General features: G+C 46.3%; 1 protein-coding gene across 1 annotated transcript in view; it reads right to left on the reverse strand.

The window, feature by feature from the left end:
- MRC2 (mannose receptor C-type 2) overlaps positions 1–24,634 on the reverse strand; it is a 122,238-nt gene that overhangs the window by 38,772 nt on the left and 58,832 nt on the right. The window contains exons 4-7 of the mRNA XM_077252688.1: positions 23,752–23,916; positions 21,914–22,027; positions 12,868–13,005; positions 1,262–1,453 (exon numbers count right to left, since the gene is read on the reverse strand). Coding sequence (XP_077108803.1) covers positions 1,262–1,453; positions 12,868–13,005; positions 21,914–22,027; positions 23,752–23,916 — 609 coding nt within the window. The remainder of the gene's footprint in view (positions 1–1,261; positions 1,454–12,867; positions 13,006–21,913; positions 22,028–23,751; positions 23,917–24,634) is intronic.

Below are 24,634 nucleotides of genomic sequence, written 5' to 3' on the forward strand. Positions count from 1 at the left end.
CGCAGGTCCTTCACACAAAGCATCCATGGGAATTGAAGTGGCCGCGTGCACCACTGAGAGGCGGGAAGACTCCGGGGGCCATCAGAAGGTGAGTATATCACGATTTTTTATTTTAATTCTTTTTTTTTACCAATTATATGGTGCCCAGTCCGTGGAGGAAAGTCTCCTCCACCCTGGGTACCAACCACACATGATTTGCTTACTTCCCGCATGGTGGGCATAGCCCCATCCGGGAAGTAAGCAGATCAATGGACTCCTAGGTGTGCGGAATCCCCGCGATTCCGCAAATTTAATGAACATGCTGCGTTTTTTTCTGGAAAGCGTTTCCGCTCAGGAAAACAACGCAGCATGTGCACAAAAAATGCGGATTGCATTCTATTAAATAGGATGCTTAATGTGAGCTTTTTTTTGCGTTTTTATAGCGAAAAAACGCGAAAAAAAAGCGACGTGTGCACAGAGCCTAAGGCTAGGTTCCCATTGCATTTTAGTGTGAGCGCTAACGGACAGCATTGCACGGCGAAATTAACGCCGTGCAACGCGTCCGTTAGCGCTCCCATTGCCAGCAATGTTAAAGCGCATTGCTAGCGCGTGTCATTTTCGGCACGCGCTAGCGATGTGCCGTTCTTTTGTAGCGCGCCTCGGACGCTGCTTGCAGCGTCCGCGGCGCGCCCGAGGTCCGTTACCCGCTCTCGCAGATCGGGGATCTGCGCTAGCGGGGACGTTTAATGCGACCCCTTAAAAGACATTGCGTTAGCGCAATCCGCTAGCGCTTAGAGCTAAACGGATTGTCCTAACGCAATGGGAACCTAGCCTAACACTTAAATGCATGTATCTGAGGCTAAAAAGGTAATTTTGGGGTTTCATAAAAAATTGCGCAGCGTCCGGCTTTTACAGTGTCATGTTTCCCTACATATTCAGTTTTAACATGGTCCGTGGTCATAAATCAGCCGAGAGGAGCTCAGAAAAGGAGATATAAAAGAGTTACCGACTTCCTGTAAGACCACCATTGCAGGCTGACTGACGGATTCTCAGTTAACTCTTTCTACAGCAGAAAGAACCCTGAAAATTTTTCATTGAAACCCAATTGTAAAAAAATATTTTTAGCCCCAAATTGCATGCATTTAAGAAAAAGAAAAACGTCCAAAGGGTAACTAACCCTTTTAAGACAACAAATTGAAACATTTTAAGACTGGAGAACGCCACTATGGAAGTTATCACAGATTAGACATTGCCGCCAGGGTATATCTTCCAGATCTTTCACCTTGTTTTATCTGCTTGGTGACGAACTCCAGCTCCAGTAGGCTGTGGACGCTGACGAGGTTGCCCTCACTCCGCACACATGTCTTTTTTGCTTCCTGCCAGCTCTTTTTCTCATTAGTTAGCCGGTAGCAGTTTGTGCCATAACTCTGCCATCCAGGATCACACTTTACAACATCTGGCTCCACCACAGGCTCTGCAGCGAAAAGGAAGGCAGTTCATCAAAGCTGACAAGTATCAGTAATACAAGCTTAGAGCCAAGGTAACTTTACTGGCCAAAAATAAAATGTTATTGCAGTCGTAATATAAAATAGATTGAGAAATCTGATGTCCCTTGTCTTCTGCACCAATATAGTGACTTCTCAATCAGCCTGCAAGATGCTTCCTGCACATTCATAGGACCCACAAATGTTCTAAGACTTGCACAACTCTGACAGTGCGGACATTACATGAGCAAAAGTATTATACATCATCCACATTACACCTACAGGAATATTTAGGATGTCCCAGTCTAAATGTATTTAGCTTACTTATATAATGACATCTTATTCCACAGCACTTTACAGGCATCACTGTCTCCATTGGGGCTCACAATCTAAATTCCCTACTAGGATGTCTTACAAGTGTGGAAACAAACCAAGATACATACAAACCCCTTGCAGATGTTGTCTTTGGTGGGACTTTCTACAAGATGTTGGAGGTGTTTGTGGTAATTTTTCCCCATTCATCCAGAAGAGCAATTGTGAGTGATGTAGAGAGGGACGGGCTGACGATCTATGCTGGATGGGGCTGAAGTCATGGCTCTGTGGCCAGTCATGATTCTCCACATTAAACTCCCCCAACCATGTCTTTGTGGACATTGCTTTGTGCACTGTGGCCTAGTCACGAGGAAGAGAAAATGACTATCCCCAAACTGTTCCCACAAAGCTGGAAAAACACAACTGTCCAAAATGTCTTGTATAATGAAGCATGAAGATTTCTCTTCACCAGATCTAAAAGGCCTAGACTGACCTGTGAAAAACTGCCCCATGGCATTATTCTTCCGTTACCAAATTTACAGCCGGCACAATGCCTTCAGGCAGGTGACATTCTCCTGGCATTTGCTAAACCCAGACTCCTTCATCAAATTCCAGATAGAGAAGTGTTTTATCCAGGGCCGCCATCAGGGCATTACAGCCGTGACTGGCGTATGGGGCCTGGTGGGCAGAGGGGGCCCTCTCATCTGCTCACCGGGCCCCTACCGGCAGCCGCAGGCTGAACCGGGCCCTTAGCGGCGGCCGGCGCTGCAGCTGTTTAACGCTATTGACGTGCGGGCCCGCGCCCGCATGTCAATAGTTAACAGCCGCCAGCCAATCTGAGACTGGCAGCTGACGTCAGCCGCAGCGTGCATGTCACTGGCGTCTGACGTCATTGTCAGTCGCCGGCGATTGCACGCTTCAGCTGCGTGGAGAGAGCAGGAGCGCGGCAGGTAAGCAGAACTTGTTTTTTTGTTTTTTTTTTTAATTTTGAGCGGCGATCCGGGGGGCCCAGGGTAGAATGCTGGACACACTGGGGCAGAACGCTGGACACACTGGGGCAGAACGCTGGACACACTGGGGCAGAACGCTGGACACACTGGGGCAGAACGCTGGAGACACTGGGGCATGATTGGAGACAGATGGGGCATGACTGGAGACAGATGGGGCATGACTGGAGACAGATGGGGCTTGACTGGAGACAGGGGGAGCATGATTGGAGTCGGGGCAGAATGGTGATACGGGCATGATTGGAGACACTGGAGGCAGGATTGGAGACGGATGGGGCAGGATGCATATGGAGCGCCCCCACACCGCCGCAGGGCCGAGGGGTACCCGGAGCCGGGCCTCTGAGTCTCAGTTCTGGGGTTGTCACGGTGGCTAGACCCGGTCCGTGGCCCTGTCTGTCAGTGGGGGACGTCCGGTGCAATAAGTGGTGTTGTAACGGTGCAGTTGTGGGGTGCAGGTCGCGGTAAATAATGAGGACACCAGGTTGCAGTCTCTTTACCTCTTTACTGAAGATCTCTGGGTCCTCAATCCAGAATACGGCTCACCAGGCTGCGCAAGTCCGGCCGGTCCAATGACACTTCCAGAGTTCTCTTCACAGGAGGAAATCTGTGCCTTCCCCCTAGCGCTATGTGTTGTAGTCCTTCCCTGCTGTGCTTACGGAAAGTACCCCACAACTGTTGTGTCTGTTTCTGATGTTCCCTCACAACTCGACTAGATGATGTTCTGCTAATCCTCCGTCCCTCCCTGAGGTTCGGGTAGGAACGGCACCCGTTTGACGGGTAGGCCTGGAGTTCTTCCGGGACCCTAGAGACGCCCCTCTCCCACAATTGCCTCCCAAGACTTCATAGGTGATTTAAGTTAGACAGCCCGCCTGAGACTGACTGCCCTGCCGCTGTTTGGAGTATTGCTTGAAGCTGAATGTTATTCTACTCCCTCGGCGTTCCGGCCACCGGTAGTGCGCCTCAGTAGGATGTTGCTTCGGTCTTACAGCACGACTCCTACTGGTATTTCTCCTTTGCGTGATCCCGTTTCTCACTCAGCACAATCTATCTCTCTTCTAATCCTTTCTTGGGCACCGCCGCTACCCGGAGCAGGCACGGTCCCGTTACGTTCGTTCTCGTTGCCAAGCCTCTGTCAGGATCCCACCCCTGACAGAGACCCTACTGTATCTTCCCCTACAACACCCTCTGCCACAAGGTGTTGCCTGGTTCCAACCCAGTCAGCTTTCTGATCTAACTTCCTGCCTGACCCCCAGTTTACCCACTATGGTGGGGAGTGGCCTAATGAATAGCACCCTTAGCTCCCCCCGGAGGCCCGGCTGTGAAATGTATTGGTGTCTGTGATACCTGATCAGATGAACTCCTTCAGTGCCATCGGACGCACCATAGCTCCCCATAGTGGCGGAGCCACAGTACTGCAACGACCAGGACTCTGGGGCGCTGCACTCCCCCCTGGTTAAACACAGTACTCCGGGACTGAGAAGAAAACAACAATACAAGTTTAGCAAAAAGACATACAATTTTTGTTGAGTGCAAATAACAATACGTATACTTGAACAAGCTTCCCTTTATGGGAGGTGAGAATACTTGAACGTTACAAAACATGGTTAAACATTAAACATTATAAATTACAGGCTATAAATAACTCCTGTTACCCAACCGGGTATTCTACTAAGTGCAAAAATTGCTGAACAATACTTTAACATTGCCTTTAAGGACATACACTCTGTATCCACCAAAGACCTTCCTATAATCACATTATAAGGTAAATTAACTTTTTTCATTCTCCTTCTTTGAATCTGCAGGACCGCCTGTCCTATCGGCACCAGACCTACTGCCTCTCCTTTCTGTTACAGGACCGCCCTGTTCAGCCAGGGCCTACTGCCTTTTCAACTTCTATACACAGTATAGATCATAACATTACTTTCAGTTTTAGAAGCACTGAGCCGTCTACGTATGGCTCCTAGGAGGACTCACTACCCAACCCCTACGGGTTCACTTTCTGTCTTCTGTAACACATTATTAACTCTTTCTTTACAATAACTAACTTACTATGGAGGACTCAGGGTTTACCTTCTATCCCTAGTTTCTTATCAACATTCTCAACTATCCCCTTATAACATCAATCTTCATTACTATTTTCTTTCTGGAAACATCATCTGCATTTCTCTACATTTAACCAATCAAATACATATAACTTTTACATGTAAGAATTATCATCACTTTCGCTCATCAAGACATTATTGCTATCCATCAATCTTAAAGCAATACGATTCTTCAAATATACACGTGGATGTCCCCTTTAAGAAGGGACCAAGTCTTCAGGAGGTAGCATTTGTTCTCTAGCTACCAGTCCATACTCAGCAAAGGCTCCGGTGCGTATCTTCGCAAAGAGTCTCTTTCTAAGTAAAACCAGTAGGAAACACCCTTAAGAAGGTGTGAACTATGTACAAGAAGTTTGTATCATGCACTGTTCATGATTGCGGCAGTTTTTAAGACTTGTGCAAAAACTTAGAAAAAATAAACAAAACAACAAGGATCCCGGGTCAACAAAGGGATCCATAAGGAATTAACCCTGAACGGGTTTAGCAGCAACAGTAAACAAACAGTTAAAAGAAGAACTATTTACACTTTCTTAAAGCATTCATGCTTACTCTTTCGGCGCAGCAGGTGGTTTCCTTCCGGGCCTCACCAGGCCAACGGGCCGCGCTGCCTCACCAGGAAGTGGCTCTGGTCCCAGCAACGACAAGATCCCCCGCCGTGATGTTCTTCTCACCGAGGATCCTGCTCGCCCCCACGGCACATGGTGGGTCCGGGTTCTCTGCTGCTCTGCTGGGTCGGGTTCTTTGGCCTTTTCGGCAGGGGGTTCATCATCAGCTGTTTCAGCGGCGGCCTGGAGCGCAACGCATCGCTGGACGCCCCGTGCCATCCAGCCAGCTTCGCCAGTTGCTCTCCTCCACCGGGTGTAAGTCACGGCATCACCGGGCTCCAGGTCGCGAGCAAACCTTCCTCCGCAGTGCTCGACCTCCTTCCGGTCCACGTGGACTTGTAGCGGCTCCCCGATCTCCTGGATAACCCCTCTTCCATATCGGGGGTTGAAGGAGACCACTACACCCCAGTGGGACGAGGGGACCTCCGCGACGGTGGTTAAATCGATCTGGGCTGCCGGTTGCGGTCGGTTCCGCCATGCAGCCATCAAGCGCCGCAGGTGCTCGGCCTCTGGCATAATCTTCAGGCCTTGTGTTTGCAGCGCACCTTCAGCCGCGGCCGGGTCAGAAGGAGCAGGGGACACCGGAGTTAGACGGACCTCCGTGGGTTGGCCCAGCCGAGCGAGCACGCGGGCCTCGGCCTCCACGCGGCGCGCTAGCTGGCGGGCCTCGGCTGCAGCTACACACTCCGCCGACGGCGGCAAGGGGGATCGGCCCATCGGTAGCTCCGTAAGGGTCAGCTCCCGCAACGCTGGCGCATCTGGGGCTGTGTCGGGTGGTACAGCCTCAGGCTGGATCGGGGCAGTCCCACGCGGTGCTCTCGGTGTCGCCATCTCTTCTCCTCCTTCGGTGTCCTCTTCCCGCGGTCTCTTTCGTGGACGGCCCCGTCTCCATGGTCTCCACCCTCCAAACAGGATCAGGAGGCGGACCTCGGCCGTTGACGGACACGTCCTCAGGACCAGGAAATGTTTAGACTGGGCGGCCATTGCCCTTCGCGCTCTCTAGCTTGTCTACGCCCACTCCACGCCCCTCTTCTCTTCCGGCGCTCTCCTCAGCGCTGCAATGGCGGCGGATTTTGGCGGCAAGTGGCGCAGCACACAGTCTTTGCAATAAAGTACAGTCCAAGCACAGTAAATCACAGTTCCAAGGCACACATGACCTGATTCTTCAGGCTTTAAGTAGATCCTGTTCGTGACGCCAAGTTGGAGCGCCCCCACACCGCCGCAGGGCCGAGGGGTACCCGGAGCCGGGCCTCTGAGTCTCAGTTCTGGGGTTGTCACGGTGGCTAGACCCGGTCCGTGGCCCTGTCTGTCAGTGGGGGACGTCCGGTGCAATAAGTGGTGTTGTAACGGTGCAGTTGTGGGGTGCAGGTCGCGGTAAATAATGAGGACACCAGGTTGCAGTCTCTTTACCTCTTTACTGAAGATCTCTGGGTCCTCAATCCAGAATACGGCTCACCAGGCTGCGCAAGTCCGGCCGGTCCAATGACACTTCCAGAGTTCTCTTCACAGGAGGAAATCTGTGCCTTCCCCCTAGCGCTATGTGTTGTAGTCCTTCCCTGCTGTGCTTACGGAAAGTACCCCACAACTGTTGTGTCTGTTTCTGATGTTCCCTCACAACTCGACTAGATGATGTTCTGCTAATCCTCCGTCCCTCCCTGAGGTTCGGGTAGGAACGGCACCCGTTTGACGGGTAGGCCTGGAGTTCTTCCGGGACCCTAGAGACGCCCCTCTCCCACAATTGCCTCCCAAGACTTCATAGGTGATTTGAGTTAGACAGCCCGCCTGAGACTGACTGCCCTGCCGCTGTTTGGAGTATTGCTTGAAGCTGAATGTTATTCTACTCCCTCGGCGTTCCGGCCACCGGTAGTGCGCCTCAGTAGGATGTTGCTTCGGTCTTACAGCACGACTCCTACTGGTATTTCTCCTTTGCGTGATCCCGTTTCTCACTCAGCACAATCTATCTCTCTTCTAATCCTTTCTTGGGCACCGCCGCTACCCGGAGCAGGCACGGTCCCGTTACGTTCGTTCTCATTGCCAAGCCTCTGTCAGGATCCCACCCCTGACAGAGACCCTACTGTATCTTCCCCTACAACACCCTCTGCCACAAGGTGTTGCCTGGTTCCAACCCAGTCAGCTTTCTGATCTAACTTCCTGCCTGACCCCCAGTTTACCCACTATGGTGGGGAGTGGCCTAATGAATAGCACCCTTAGCTCCCCCCGGAGGCCCGGCTGTGAAATGTATTGGTGTCTGTGATACCTGATCAGATGAACTCCTTCAGTGCCATCGGACGCACCATAGCTCCCCATAGTGGCGGAGCCACAGTACTGCAACGACCAGGACTCTGGGGCACTGCACATACGATGGAGACAGATGGGGCAGGATGGGGAGATCATATGGGGCAGGATGGATACTCATTAGGGCAGGATGGGAGAACATATGGCTGACGCCAGGAATGAGACACAGGGGGGCTAGGATGGCGAATATTATTACCATATGGGCTAATTAAGGGATATTATTACTGCAGTGATGTATTTATTTTATTTTTTGAGTACACTGTTTTAAATGGAGAGGCGGTCCTATTACTGTGTAGAGTGATACTATGTCGCCTTCTTCATGTGGTGTAATGTAGAAGTTGGGAAAATTAAGTAATGTGTTCTGCAAGTGGAACTCGAGATAACTGTGTTATTTCCTGCAGAGACGAGTCCTGGCTGGATGAAGTGATGGCGGTCTGTGCGGGATGAAAGATGAAGTACTTCACCTAGAGACGTCACTGGTGAGTCAGTGTGTTATCTATACACTGACACTATACACTGTATACTATATACAGAGGTCCTGTGTATGTCACCGGTGATCACTGGATTACCTATACACTATATACAGAGCTCCTGTGTATAATGTCACTGGTGATCACTGTATTACCTGTACACAGACACTGCATACTAAGTACAGATCTCCTGTGTATAATGGCACTTATGGTGATAGTATTGTGTTTTTTTTTTATTATTGATCAGTATTGTAGTATTCAGTCACTATGTGGTGGTAATATGTGGTCTGGTCATGATGTTGTGGTATTTGTTCCTTGTATTTGATATTATTCGATCACTGTGGTGGTAATATGTCATCTGGTCATGGTGTGGCGGTATTTGTGCCTTGTAGATAGTATTATAGGTCACTGTGGTGATAATATGGTGTCTGGTCATGGTGCTGTGGTATTTGCTCCTTGTATGTGGTATTATAGGTCATTTTAAAAATTGAAAAATAAATAAAAATATACCTAAATTGTATTGCATATTTTAACAAATATTTAATAGGTTACAGTAGAGTAGGGCCTGGCCAAAAGTGTCTACCTTGTCATTTTGGTGGCTTAAAAAATCTTTTGACCAAAACAAAAGCTGCCGGCTATATGTGTGATCTGGTGATGGGAACTGTCAATGTGTGATAGGTGAGAAGTGGAGATTTTGCAAGAGAGAGCGGTGGGACTGTGGACAGTTTGAGGGGTGGATCGTGGAGGCGGGGCTGGGGTGGAGCCTGGGCGGAGTCTCAAGGGGGCCCCGGAAGTTTTGCCAGTATGGGGCCACGAAATTTCTAGTGGCAGCCCTGGATTTATCCATCATTCTACAGAGTATGTTTCCACTCCTCCAGAGTCCAGTGGTGGCAGCTTTAGGGTATGTGTCCATGTTCAGGATTGCCTCAGGATTTGGTCAGGATTTTATGCAGGTAAAATCCTGACCAAATCCACACCTGAGGTTACTGGCAGGTCACCTGTGTTGTCCTTGCGTTGTTTCTGCATTGTAAGGACATTCTGCGTTCTTAAAAGACGCGCCGCATGTCCGATTCCGCGGGTCTGCCACATGCGTCTTTTAATGCATAGTGGAGACGGGATTTCATGAAATCCCCTCCACTGTGCTGTAACATCTGGACGCTGCGTGTTTGATGCTGCGGCTCTACGCAGCGTCAAACACGCAGCGTTTCCTGAACGTGGAAACACACCCTTACACTATTCCATCTGACGCTCAGTATTGTGCTTGGTGATGTAAGGCTTGCAGTCAGATGCGTGGTCATGGAAACCCATGTCGTGAAGCTCCAGGTGCACAGTTTTTGTGCTGATGCTATTCTACAGTAACATCACATATTCAGTCAGCAAAGCATTAGCAACTTGTATATGCCTCAGCACTGGGTGACTTTTGTTAAGGCGGCGGTGTCAACAGAGAAGTGACAGCTCTTTTTTTTTTACTTCACAATAAGTTGATTGCACAGTTCAAACAGTAATGACGGCTCACTTTTTTTTTGCATTCATTAGTATGGACCTTTTTCTGTAGCACCACCTGTACTGCCCTGATGACAGCCTTGCATACAGCAGCATTGATTTTTCCTAAATTTTTGTCATCTGCATAGTTACAGATAGTGAACAACCAGTCTATGCTACCCATATAGGAGGGACATGATATAGAGGGACAGCAGTTTATGGGTTGTGCACAGTGATGCAATCATGTAATACTGGCTATACCCTTACACATCTCCAGAGACACTGCGGGTACAGTGTCTGACATAAGGAAACATCGTCTACAGTAAGGGATATTCTCTGTAATACTGCACTTACTATATTTTGGTAATATGGCTTGCAATGGTGAGCATTAGCTATGAACCAGTATATACCTGACTATATGAGACACCATTATCAGAATCATTTCCACTTCATATGAATTTCCAGTTTCTGTCTGAAGATTGCCGCCTCTGCAGGGTGCAAGGAAAGTGACGTAATACCCATCCTGAGAGTGGCCAACTGAGAAAAAAAAGCTGAACCCCTGCTAAGCAATGTTGTATGTGATTGTACCAGATACTAAATTCTGCTCACACTGAACAATTCAGCATTTGGGTGGCCAGACCATGATTTAATAATGTGTAAGACCTTCCTAAGTGATCACCTAAACGTGTGTAAAGAAACATTGGGAAAACATCCAGAAACAAACATCAGCTCAGTCGGGTAATATGTTTTTTTCCCATTGCTAATGAGTTTGGGCATGACCTAAAACCGATAAATAAATTAGGATAACAAAAAAACAGCAACATTTTATCCCAAATCTTAAAATGTATTATTAAATGTATATATACAATATATTAATTGTAATAAATGTTCATTTTGGAATTAACCTATTATTAGAAAAAAAATACCAGTTTTATTTGAGAAATTTTAAAAAATCATCTACAAAAATATTATTTTTTTAAATGAATCATATCTACATGTTTTGTACATATGATTAATAAAAAAAAGTTAATTTTTACAATCCTGGCATGCATCCCACAACGTACCATAGCACCATACACTACTGAGATCGCAAGACCTTGCAGCTCTGCACTTATCGATGTATGTATTTATACATACGGTATATATTCTTATATACAGTTATGGCTGAAAATGTTGACACCCTTACAATTGTCCCAGAAAATGAAGTATTTCTCCCAGAAAATTATTGCAATTACAAATGTTTTGTTATACATATGTTTATTTCCTTTGTGTGCATTGGAACAACACAAAAAAACTGAGAAAAATAGGCAAATTGGACACAATTTCACACAAAACCCCCAAAATGGTCTGGACAAAACTGTTGGCACTTTTCCAAAATTGTGGTTAAGCAACTTTGTTTTAAGCATGTTACGCTCGTTCTAACTCACCTGTGGCAAGTGACAGGTGTGGGCAATATGAAAATCACACCTGAAACCAGATAAAAAGGGGAGACAATGACTTAATCTTTGCATTGTGTGTCTGTGTCTGCAACATTAAGCATGGAAAATAGAAAGAAGAGAAGAGAACTGTCTGAGGACTTGAATCTCAAGGTTACATGTCCGTCTCCAGAGATCTTGATATTCCTTTGTCCACGGTGCACAACATAATCAAGAAGTTTATAACCCATGGCAATGTAGCTAATCTCAATGGATGCGGAAGGCAGTAAAAAATTGATGAAAGATTGCAATATAGGATAACTGGATGGTAGATAAGTAGCCCCAATCAAGTTCCAAAGAATTTCAAACTGTCCTGCTGGCTCATGGTGCCTCAGTGTCGGCATGAAATATCCGTCAACATTTGAATGAAATGAAATGCTATGGAAGGAGATCCAGGAGGATCCCACTGCTGACATAGAGACATAAAAAAACTAGACTGCAGTTTGCCAAAATGTACACGAGTAAACCAAAATCCGTCTGGGAATGCATCTTGTGGGCAGATGAGGCCAAGACAGAGCTTTTTGGTTAAGCAAATTATTCTACTGTTTACTGAAAACAGAATGAGGCCTACAAAGAAAAGAACACAGTACCTACAGTCAAGTATGGTGGAGCTTCAAAGAAGGTTTGGGGTTGTTTTGCTGCCTCTGGCACTGGGTGCTTTGACTGTGTGCAAGGCATCATGAAATGTGAAGATTTCCAAAGGATTTCAGGTTGCAGTGTAGTGCCCAAACATACTTTAAGAAGCACCAACAAATGTATGGATACAAAACACTGGAGAGTTTTGAAGGGGCCAGCAATGACTCCGAATCACCCTTCAAATATAGAGGGACCAGGAGCATTTTGCAAAAGAAGAGTGGTCCAAAATTCCAGTTGAGAGGTGTAGCTTGTTGATGTTTATAGTAAGCAATTGATTGCAGTTATTTATTCCAAAGTGTGTGCAACAAAATAATAAGTTGAGGGTGCCAACAATTTTGTCCAGACCATTTTGCGGGTTTTGTGTGAAATTATGTCCAATTTGTCTTTTTTTTGTCTGCTTTTTTTGTGTTGTTCCAATATACACAAAAGACATAAATATGTGTAATTGCAATAATTTTGTGGGAGAAATACTTTATTTTCTGGAACAATTTCAAGGATGCCAACACTTTCCGCCATGACTGTATATGTACATATATAATAGAGTTACATTTCGCATTTCGGCGGTATATGGTGCTGTAGAGGGTTGTAGGAAGGTGCTGGTCCCATCGAAGTTCATGGTCAAGTTGGCCATTTATATACTGGAATTCACCATCTGTTTTTTATGACTCATATTTAAAATACCGTAATGCCTTTTTTTTACAGCTAAAATTTTTAAAATAAAACTAATAACCAGTTTGTGGTGGTAGGTCCTCTCTAGGATGGCCATCCACATTGAAGAAAATGTGTTGCTACAAGAGATTTCTGATAGTGGTTTATAACCCAGTCCCTATTGAGAATACATCTGCATGCTCAATGTAATTGAGTGTGCATGTGTATGGGAGCTGCCAGGAGTAACAGCGTTTGACAGAGATCTGATGTGCATATTCAGCAAAAATGGTGCAGAAACTCTGCAGTGTCAAACGCTTTTCAAAGGCTCATCATGGGAACATAGCCCTAAATTTTAGACACCATTATACTCACCTATAGGGGGAAGATTCTTCTTGGAGCTTTTCTTGCATACATAGGGTAGAGCATTATAGCAGTTTCGGGTCTGCCAAGCACCAGACATCTCAGTACGAACCACTGCACAATTTTCTTCTTCTGAATTGCTTGGCTCATCTAGAAAAACAGTAAAGTATAAAATTAAAGTAAGACAAGGAAAGATAAGATTATATAAAGATAAACATAAATATACAGTATTTCTCTGTTAGTGAAAAATGAAGAAAGCTCGTACAAAGGATGAAATAGTATTCCAAGAAGTATTCAATAAATGGATCTCTCAGTTAATAAAGAAGGCACCTGCATGATTAAAATAAAGCCGGCCATACACATTAAATGGCTGTTGGTTGAACGATGCTCCAGCTGATCGTTCAGCCGGTAGCCAGCTCTCCCATACACAGGAGGACTCGTTCGGCCAAGTGCTTGTGTTCTCTATGAGAAAGTCCCTGGCTGACATGTTGGCCAGCAGTTTATCCCAGGAGGACAATATGATCGTCAGTCTGAAATCAGACATACCCAATCAACATCTCTTCCGACCATCAGTCGGCCAGCACCCCCATAGTAATTAGAATGTCAGCTGCACCCCTCGATGTGGGCAGTTTCTGCCATCATTAGTCTAATGTTTATAGGGGCTTTAACTGGGAAGGTGAAATCTGTTTCCAGTCAACTTACCCCGGCAATATCAGTTGCTAGTCACAGAAATCAGACCCATGTGATCCCTTGATCAGCACCAAAATCAGACCCATGTAATCTGCTGATTGCCAGAAAAAGCAGTCCAATGGTGATGCTCAGATCACCATAGGAACCAGACTGATGATGACCATCTGGTCACCAGAAAGCCAGGCACATGGTAACCCTGTCATCACAAAAAACAAACCGATATGATCACCAGGGAATAATCAAATAAACCAGATGATCCTCTGGTCCCCAAAGAAATTAGACAACATTTTGACAACCAAATAAACACAGAAACCAGAACCATAGGGATCCCCTGAGCACTGGGCAAGTTTAACATTTCGGCCGGTCTTTGCTTAAGCAGCTAGGTGGTTTTGCATTTTTTTTGCGGATGATGCTAGGCACCAATCCTATATTATTACTGGGACTTGTGGCTCTGGCCAGTTCAGAGGCTACAGGAATAATCTGGTTAATTTAGTTTTCTATCTGCTGTCAGCACTGAGTGTGGCTGTTACTATATAAACCTTTGAGAGACAGTTCCCACTGCCAGTCAGTAGTTCTGTTATCCTGGTTTTTACCTCCATGCTGTACGCCTGTATTTTGTCCAGATTATTTCCATTCTTTGTCTTCGGCTTGACATTTGACTACTCGCTTGTCCAGGATCTCATCCAGCTACCTGACTATCCTTCTTGACAGCTTGCACCGCCGATCAGAAGCTGACTCTGTGCCCCTAGCTCAGGGAACCCTGTATATGTTCAGATTTCTGCACAAGGGTTAAAAGGTGAAGGCCAGAACAAACCATGGGCTCTGGGAAACAGAGTAGCTTACTGCATGCCTGTTCATGGTAGCTATTTTGGAGCTGCCAGGTGGCTTTGAACAGTGCTCTTGTGACAGCAAGATACAGTCGAAAAGGGAGTTTTCATTATGAAACAAGTCCTTTATTAACCAGACAGGGAAAAAGAAAATTTCTATTTTTCAACATTTATTACATTTTCTTTCAATAGAAAGCTGTTTCTTTACATAATACCGATAGACTTTACCGGAAAAAGGTGGAGGCACAAGCGTGGCACCATTTAATTGACAGCAGCGTCCTTGACTGTCTGCCTTAATAAACTTTATAACAATTTTAAGAAATCTCTCTAAAAATGTAATTTTATCAAATATCTAAAGTATTGCTCAACAACACCTAATACCTAGCTGTTAACCCCTTCATGACCCAGCCTATTTTGACCTTAATGACCTGGCCGTTTTTTGCAATTCTGACCAGTGTCCCTTTATGAGGTAATAACTCAGGAACGCTTCAACAGATCCTAGCGATTCTGAGATTTTCGTGACATATTGGGCTTCACGTTAGTGGTAAATTTAAGGCGATCATTTTTGCGTTTATTTGTGAAAAAAATGGAAATTTGGCGAAAATTTTGAAAATTTCGCAATTTTCAAATTTTGAATTTTTATTCTGTTAAACGAGAGAATTATGTGACACAAAATAGTTAATAAATAACATTACCCACATGTCTACTTTACATCAACACAATTTTGGAAACAAAATTTTTTTTTGCTAGGAAGTTATAAGGGTTAAAATTTGACCAGCGATTTCTCATTTTTACAACCAAATTTACAAAACCATTTTTTTAGGGACCACCTCACATTTGAAGTCAGTTTGAGGGGTCTATATGGCTGAAAATACCCAAAAGTGACACCATTCTAAAAACTGCACTCCTCAAGGTGCTCAAAACCACATTCAAGAAGTTTATTAACCCTTCAGGTGTTACACAGCAGCAGAAGCAACATGGAAGGAAAAAATTAACATATAACTTTTTAGCCATAAAAATGAACTTTTATCAACAATTTTTTTATTTTCCCAAGGGTGAAAGGAGAAATTGGACCCCAAAAGTTATTGTACAACTTGTCCTGAGTACGCCGATACCCCATATGTGGGGGGGAACCACTTTTTGGGTGCACGACAGGGCTCGGAAGGGAAGGAGCGCCATTTGACTTTTTCAATGAAAAATTAGCTCCAATCATTAGCGGACCATGTCGCGTTTGGAAAGCCCCTGTGTGCCTAAACATTGGAGCTCCCCCACAAGTGACCCCATTTTGGAAACTAGACCCCCCAAGGAGCTTATCTAGATGCATAGTGAGCACTTTGAACCCCAAGGTGCTTCACAAATTGATCCATAAAAATGAAAAAGTACTTTTTTTTCACAAAAAAATTATTTTAGCCTCAATCTTTTCATTTTCACATGGGCAGCAGGATAAAATGGATCCTAAAATGTGTTGGGCAATTTCTCCTGAGTACACTGATACCTCACATGTGGGGGTAAACCACTGTTTGGGCACACGGCAAGGATCGGAAGGGAAGGAGCGCCATTTGACCATGTGGCATTTGGAGAGCCCCTGTGTGCCTAAACATTGGATCTCACCCACATGTGACCCCTGTCATGATTCCCCAATGGCATGGGAACATCAGAAACACAAAAATAACAGACTAGCTCTCGGGTGATGGAAACTCAAGCTGACCGTGACCTAAATCTACCACACAACTAACAGTAGCCAGGAAGCATTCCTACGGCTGCCTAGATGCCACGCGCCAGCCGGAGAACTAACTACGCCTGGAAGAGGAAGGAACAGACCTGGCTTACCTCTAGAGAAATTCCCCAAAGATGATAGTAGCCCCCACGTATATTAACGGTGAGTTCAGAGGAAAAGACATACACAGTATGAAGGTAGATTTAGCAAAGCGAGGTCCACTTACTAGATAGAGGAAGGATACAAAAGAGGACTTCACGGTCAGCTGAAAAACCCTTTCAAAAACCCATCCTGAAATTACTTTAAGACTCCTGTGTCAACTCATGACACAGGAGTGGCAATTTCAGTCCACAAGAGCTTCCAGTAACAGGAAATGATAAAACTGTAAACTGGACAAGAAAAACAAAACAATAAGGACAAGAGTCCACTTAGCTGATCAGCAGACTAGTAGCAGGAACATGCAACAGAATGACTCAGGTTACAATGATGACCGGCAAGGAAGTGACTGGAGAGCAAGGCTAAATAGGGAACTCCCAAAACTGATGGAAGCAGGTGAGCTGAGGCAGAAAAGCACACACAAGTCTCCAGTACCACCAGCCACCACCAGGGGAGCCAAAAAGCGGATCACAACAGACCCCATTTTGTAAACTAGACCTCCCATGGAACTAATCTAGATGTGTGGTGAGCACTTTAAACCCCCAAGTGCTTCACAGAAGTTTATAACGCAGAGCTGTGAAAATAAAAAATCATTTTTCTTTCCTCAAAAATTAATTTTTAGCAAGCAATTTTTTATTTTCACAAGAGTGACAGGAGAAATTGGACCCCAAAAGTTAGTTTGTCCTGAGTACACCGATACCCCATATGTGGGGGGGAACCAGTGTTTGGGCACAAGTAGGGGCTCGGAAGGGAAGTAGTGACGTTTTGAAAGGCAGACTTTGATGGAATGGTCTGCGGGTGTCACGTCGCATTTGCAGAGCCCCTGATGTGCCTAAACAGTAGAAACCCCCCACAAATGACCACATTTTGGAAACTAGACCCACAAGGATCTTATTTAGATGTGTGGTGAGCACTTTTTACCCCCAAATGCTTCACAGAAGTTTATAACGCAGAGCCGTGAAAATAAAAAAATCTTTTTTTTCTTCAAAAATGATTTTTAGCCCGCAATTTTTTTATTTTCACAAGGGTAACAGGAGAAATTGGTCCCCAAAAGCTGTTGTCCAAAGTACGCTGATACCCTATATGTGGAGGGGAACCACCATTTGGGCGCATGGCAGAGCTCGGAAGGGAATGAACACCATTTGGAATGCAGTTAGATGGATTGGTCTGCAGGCATCACATTGCGTTTGCAGAGCCCCTAATGTACCTAAACAGTAGAAACCCCCCACAAGTGACCCCATATTGGAAACTAGACCTCCCAAGGAACTTATCTAGATGTGTTGAGAGAACTTTGAACCCCTAAGTGTTTCACTACAGTTTATAATGCAGAGCCGTGAAAACAAAAAAATCATTTTTTTTCCCACAAAAAGGGTTTTTTAGCCCCCCAAATTTTTATTTTGCCAAGGGTAACAAAGAAATTGGATGAAAAAAGTTGTTGTCCAATTTGTCCTGAGTACGCTGATACCCCATATGTTGGGGTAAACCCCTGTTTGGGCGCATGGGAGGGCCCGAAAGGGAAGGAGCACTGTTTTACTTTTTCAACGCAGAATTGGCTGGAATGGAGATCGGACGCCATGTCGCGTTTGGAGAGCCCTTGATGTGCCTAAACAGTGGAAACTCCCCAATTCTATCTCCAACCCTAACCCCAACACACCTCTACCCCTAATCCCAACCCTACCCCTAATCCTAACCCTACCCCTAATCCCAACCCTAATCCCAACCCTAATCCTAACCCTACCCCTAATCCCAACCCTAATTTTAGCCCCAACCCTAATGGGAAAACTGGGGCAGGGGGGAGATCTGCGGGGCAGGGGGGAGATCTGCGGGGCAGGGGGGAGATCTGCGGGGCAGGGGAGGACATCAGCGGGGCAGGGGAGGACATCAGCGGGGCAGGGGAGGACATCAGCGGGGCAGGGGAGGACATCAGCGGGGCAGGGGGCAATCCACAGGGCAGGGGGAGATCTGCAGGGCACGGGGGACATCAGCAGGGCAGGGGGCGATCCACAAGGCAGGGGGGAGCTCTGCGGGGCAGGGGGGAGATCAGCGGGGCGGGGGGACATCAGCGGGGCAGGGGGGACATCAGCGGGGCAGGGGGGACATCAGCGGGGCAGGGGGGAGATCAGCGGGGCAGGGGGGACATCAGCGGGGCAGGGGGGACATCAGCGGGGCAGGGGGGGCATCAGCGGGGCAGGGGGCGATCCACAAGGCAGGGGGGAGATCTGCAGGGCAGGGGGGACACCAGCGGGGCAGGGGAGGGAGATCTGCGGGGCAGGGGGGACATCAGCGGGGCAGGGAGGGAGATCTGCGGGGCAGGGGGGACATCAGCGGGGCAGGGGGAACATCAGCGGGGCAGGGGGCAATCCACAGGGCAGGGGGGAGATCAGCAGGGCAGGGGGGAGATCAGCAGGGCAGCGGGAAGATCAGCGGGGCAGGGGGAAGATCAGCGGGGCAGGGGGGAGATCAGCAGGGCAGGGGGCGATCCACAAGGCAGGGGGGAGATCTGCGGGGCAGGGGGGACATCAGCGGGGCAGGGGGCAATCCACAGGGCAGGGGGGAGATCTGCAGGGCAGGGGGGAGGGAGCGAAGGTCGGGGGGCATGGAATCGCAAGGCAAGGGGGTGAAGAGAAGCTGAGGGGAGCACCTGGCGGTGGCGGCCACTGCAGCGGTGGCGGTGACTGCAGCGGCGGCGATCGCTGTATGTGGCAGGGCAGTATGCAGGCACCTCGCTGTTCAGCTTCCACGGAAGGCATGAAGCTGGACAGCGAGGCAGCCATGGTTTTCTCCGCCCCCCCACATCTGAATGGAGAGCTAGCGTCACATGGACGCTAGCTCCAATCAGATCTGGGGGGTGGTGACAAAGTGGTCACCAGGGCGATCGTAGCCAAGTGGGGGCTGAGCCACCCCCCCTGGGCTAAAGTACAAGATCCCCTGTACCTTCAGGTCGGGTGAAATTTCAGTTAACCCTTTCACCCCACCTGCAGGAACGCGATTCCGCCATGACGCATACGCTGCGTCACAGGTCGGATTGGCACCGACTTTCATGCTGCAGCGTATGCGTCATAGGTCGGGAAGGGGTTAAATGTACACTTATATAACAACTAGATGGTAGCCCGATTCTAATGCATCAAGTATTCTAGAATATGTATGTAGTTTATCTATGAAGATTTTAGAATAATACATTGAATACACAGGATTCGGCCAACCGTGACCAATTAGCAAAGCGTGGTTCAAATCCCGCGCCAATTCGCGGCCGGACTGCGCCTGTTGCTGATTGTTTGCGGCCGGCCACGTAGTATATAGCACAACCAAGTAGTATATAACAGCCCACATAGTAAATAGCACAGCCACGTAGTACATAGCACAGCCACGTAGTATATTGCACAGCCACTTAGTATATAGCACAGCCCACGGAGTATATAGCACAGCCAACGGAGTATATAGCACAGCCCAAGGAATATATAGCACAGCCCACGGAGTGTATAACAGCCCACATATAACATAGCCACGTAGTTTATAACAGCCCACGTAGCATATAACACAGCTCACGTAGTATTTAACAGCCCACACATGCAGTATATAACACAGCCCACGTAGTGTATAACACAGCCCATGTAGTGTATAACACGCCCATGTAGTGTATAACACGCCCATGTAGTATATAACAGCCCACGTAGTATATAGCACAGCCCACGTAGTATATAACAGCCCATGTAGTGCATAACACAGCCACGTAGTATATAGCACAGCCCACGTAGTATATAGCACAGCCACGTAGTATATAGCACAGCCACATAGTATATTGCACAGCCACATAGTATATTGCACAGCCACGTAGTATATAACACAGCCCATGTAGTATATAGCACAGCCACGTAGTATATTGCACAGCCATGTAGTGTATTGCACAGCTACGTAGTATATTACCCAGCCACGTAGTATATTGCACAGCCCACGTAGTATATTGCACAGCCCACGTAGTATATTGCACAGCCCACGTAGTATATAACACAGCCCACATAGTATATAGCAATGTGGGCATCATATCCCTGTTAAAAAAAAATAATTAAAATAAGTCGCGAGGAGCAGGAAAGGCCTGTTCTGGATCCGAGGGGCCGATGGACGGTGAGTATATAACTTTTTTTAATATTTTTTATTATTATTAACATTAGATCTTTTTAATATTGATGCTGCATAGGCAGCATCAATAGTAAAAAGTTGGTCACACAGGGTTAATAGCAGCGTTAACGAAGTGCGTTACACCGCAGCATAACGCGGTCCGTTAACGCTGCCATTAACCCTGTGTGAGCGCTGACTGGAGGGGAGTATGGAGCGGGCACTGACTGCGGGGAGTAAGGAGCGGCCATTTTGCCGCCGGACTGTGCCCGTCGCTGATTAGTCGTGACTCGTGACTGTTTTGCCGCGACCAATCAACGACTTGGGATTTCCGTTACAGACAGACAGAAAGACGGAAGTGACCCTTAGACAATTATATAGTAGACTAGATGGTGGCCCGATTCTAACGCATCGGGTATTCTAGAATATGCATGTCCACGTAGTATATTGCCCAGCCACGTAGTATATTGCCCAGTCACGTAGTATATTGCCCAGCCACGTAGTATATTGACCAGCCACGTAGTATATTGCCCAGCCACGTAGTATATTGCCCAGTCACGTAGTATATTGCCCAGTCACGTAGTATATTGCCCAGCCACGTAGTATATTGCCCAGCCACGTAGTATATTGCCCAGCCACGTAGTATATTGCCCAGCTACGTAGTATATTGCCCAGCCACGTAGTATATTGCCCAGTCACGTAGTATATTGTCCAGCCACGTAGTATATTGTCCAGCCACGTAGTATATTGCCCAGCCACATAGTATATTGCCCAGCCACGTAGTATATTGCCCAGCCACGTAGTATATTGCCCAGCCACATAGTATATTGCCCAGCTACGTAGTATATTGCCCAGCAACGTAGTATATTGCACAGCGACGGAGTATACAGCACAGGGCCATGTAGTATACAGACTTAAAATAAAAAATAAACATACTCACCTTCAGAAGGCCCCTTGAAGTCCTGGCGCCTGTGTGCGGTGCACGTGGCAGCTTCCGGTCCCAGGCTTGGTATGAGCGCAGGACCTGTGATGATGTCGCGGTCACATGACCGTGGCGTCATGGAAGGTCCTTCTCGCATAGCATCCTTGGCACCGGAACCTGCTGCTTGCACTGCTGAGGACAGCTGCCACGTCGGAGGGTGAGAATAACCTTTTTTTTAAATTATTCTTATTTGTAACATTAAATCTGTTTACTATTGATGCTGCATAGGCAGCATCAATAGTAAAAAGTTGGTCACACAGGGTTAATAGCAGCATTAACGGAGTGCGTTACCCGCGGCATAACGCAGTCCGTTAACGCTGCCATTAACCCTGTGTGAGCGCTGACTGGAGGGGAGTACGGAGCAGGCGCCGGGCACTGACTGGACGGAAGTAGGGAGGGACTAATTTTCGGCCGGACTGTGCTCGTTGCTGATTGGATCAGAGACGAGGGATTTCCGGGACAGACAGACGGAAGTGCCCTTAGACAATTATATATATAGATTACAGCACACCGTGGTATCACAAAATTACCAAAACCTTAGATGGCAAACAGATAATGGCATTCTGTACTTACCAATCTCCCAGTTCAAGAATTTTAATGGTGATCCATCAGACCATTGCCAGACCCCATTAATGTTAATGTCATTGAGTCCTATCCAAAGAGTTGAACTGTATCCTGTCAGGAAGCCTGTGAGGAAAGGTTGCACAAAGTAAGTCATGTCCTGCGACAATCATAACCAGACATGTTGAACCCTAATAATACCCAGAACTGAGTGAACTATGGTGATGTGACCTGGTTAAAGTTGTAAATAATTCAGTAAGTTTTATGAAACATAGTGTAAGCAGGTGACACTTTCTAGAAACACATTATTATCACCTATCCACAGAATAATTATAAGTTGTTAATCAGTAGGAGTCTCACCGCTGGGACCTATGCCGATAGGTAGAAAGTGGAACTTTTATCCCTGGTAGAATGGAGCTGCAGTGTCAATGCCCAACCCTTCATTCCCTGTAGGATGCGCTCTGCTTTTTCCGACATCCCCATAGAAAATGAATGGAGCAGCAGTTGGGCATGTTCATTGCTGCTCCTTTCTTATAGGAATATAAGTGCACCACCAGGGATAAAAATTCCCTATTCTGCCGATCAGTGTGAGTCCCAGCAATTAGATTGCCCCTAACTGGATAGGTCATAACTTGCTTTTACCAGACAATCCCTTTAAAGCCTCCATTCATATTAGATAGTTGGTGGCTGAAAGATCAATCATCCAACAGTTATTTCCCCTGACTCCCCAATACATAGGAACACTCAACTCAATCGAGCGCTCCTGTGTTCTTTGTGAGAAAGCCGCTGACAGACTCCTCTGGCATTAGCTTATGTCCCACTGAACAAAGGAACCGGCTGTCGAAATTCAGTAGGTTGGATCACCCCTCTCTCCCATCTGTCAGGGGAGAGTCAGGAAGCCCCCATAGAAATTAGTTGTTTGGCTGATCCTGCTGAACCCAACGGGTTTTGCCGTATTTTATCTAATCTGTATGGAGACCTTTAGCATGGCATTTTAATATACATCCTACAACTTCAATATATGAATTAGACTTTTACCTGAAGCATTGGGGACACATTTAATAAGAGCGCACTTTGACTTGACTCTGGTGTATCTAGTTTTATACCAATTTATTATGTGTCTAAACATTTATTGTGGCTTACTTGAAAATGGGTAGGGGGAATGTTCTGGAAAGGGGTGAGGCAAAAAAGTAAAAACAATTGTGTGTGCCATATTATGCCAAAATAAAGGTGCAAAAAAGGGTCACAAAGTACGGTAAGTCAACTAAGAGGAGGTAAAAATAATATAATATAAATAAACTTCCCTCAAATTTGATAGGAAGAATAGTGCTACATTTAATGCCATTATTCCCGACAAAGTGATGGCGACCACAATAGAATTGAAAGCAAAGAACATGTCTGAATGAAGCTTAAAGGGGTTCTCCAAGAATAAGTTTCTTCAGCCTACCACTTTTTCTAGGATGAGAGCTGTTACCCTCTGCTGCTCCAGGGCCGCCTCTCTGCTGCTGCTCCAGTCTTTGTTTACAGGCTGCACATGTGACATCATGACTACAGTGCACTTGACTGCTGCAGCTCTGCCAATGTACGCGACTCGGGCTACTGAAATTAGTGATTGGCTGCAGCAGTCTTGTATGTTGTAGTCTTGATGTCACATTTGCAGCATGTAAACAAAGACTGAAGCAGCGGCAGACAGGCATCCCTGGAGCACTAACAGCTTTTTTGCTATTTTAACCTGGCGCAAGATGATAACCTCAGGCAACATACGGTAAATTGCCTGAAACCAAAATATTTGCATCCTCATGGAGTTTAATAAACCTCCAAACACTATGTATACGAATATAACAACCCACCATTAATATATGTCTGTTCGTGGATCTCGTTAATGCTGAGGAGATTGGCATCTTGCTGTAAGCAACTGGTCCACGCTTCTCCCCACGACAGCGCCGACTGGGGATTAAACTGGTAGCAGCTGTTGGTCAGTGGATCCTTATCCCAGAATGTTTCACAATCAGGGCCTGTAACGGGCACAAATTAATTACTAGTCTATCAGCCTGAGAAACGATCGCTCAATTACATGGCATCGAGGAAGTCAATCTACAGTAAGCCCGTTAAAACCATCTGAACTAATATAGAGCAGATAAGATCTGCACATTCCAGCCTCATCTCCATTGTACAAGTAATGTATGTATTTCTATACCTCCATGTCAGGCACAACAGCCAAGCGTAAGCAGGGAAGGAGAAGATTTATGGTGTATTCCTTGCAGAATACACTGAAAAAGCTAGCAAGAATTTACATTAAAAAAAAATCAGCACAAATGATATTGCAAAAATGCAATAGACAAGCAATGCATAATGGCAAGCAATGCAGATCAAAGTGAAAAACACCCAGCATAATGGGTTAAAGGTTTCAAATGTGCATTTATGAGATTAGGTCATACATAGTACTGAAATGAATACGTCTGAATTTCATGAAATTTGACTACTTGAGAATGAACACTCCCATGTCCTTTTTTTTAAAAGGAAAATTGAATACAAAAAAAAAAAAAAAACCACCTTGTTTTTAGTTAAAAAACAAAATAATAATAAATATTGTGCTCAATACAATTCTTCTGAGCTGCAGTACCCAACTGCGGCCACTTGAAAAGTATGGCGCTGTGCTGTTGTGGTCCATACACTGTTTACATCTGAGCTGATAACTGGTCAATGTGGATTCTGGGTGTCAGACCCCCAATC

The sequence above is a fragment of the Ranitomeya variabilis genome, chromosome 4 (genome assembly GCF_051348905.1).
Source record: "Ranitomeya variabilis isolate aRanVar5 chromosome 4, aRanVar5.hap1, whole genome shotgun sequence".
NCBI lineage: Eukaryota > Metazoa > Chordata > Amphibia > Anura > Dendrobatidae > Ranitomeya > Ranitomeya variabilis.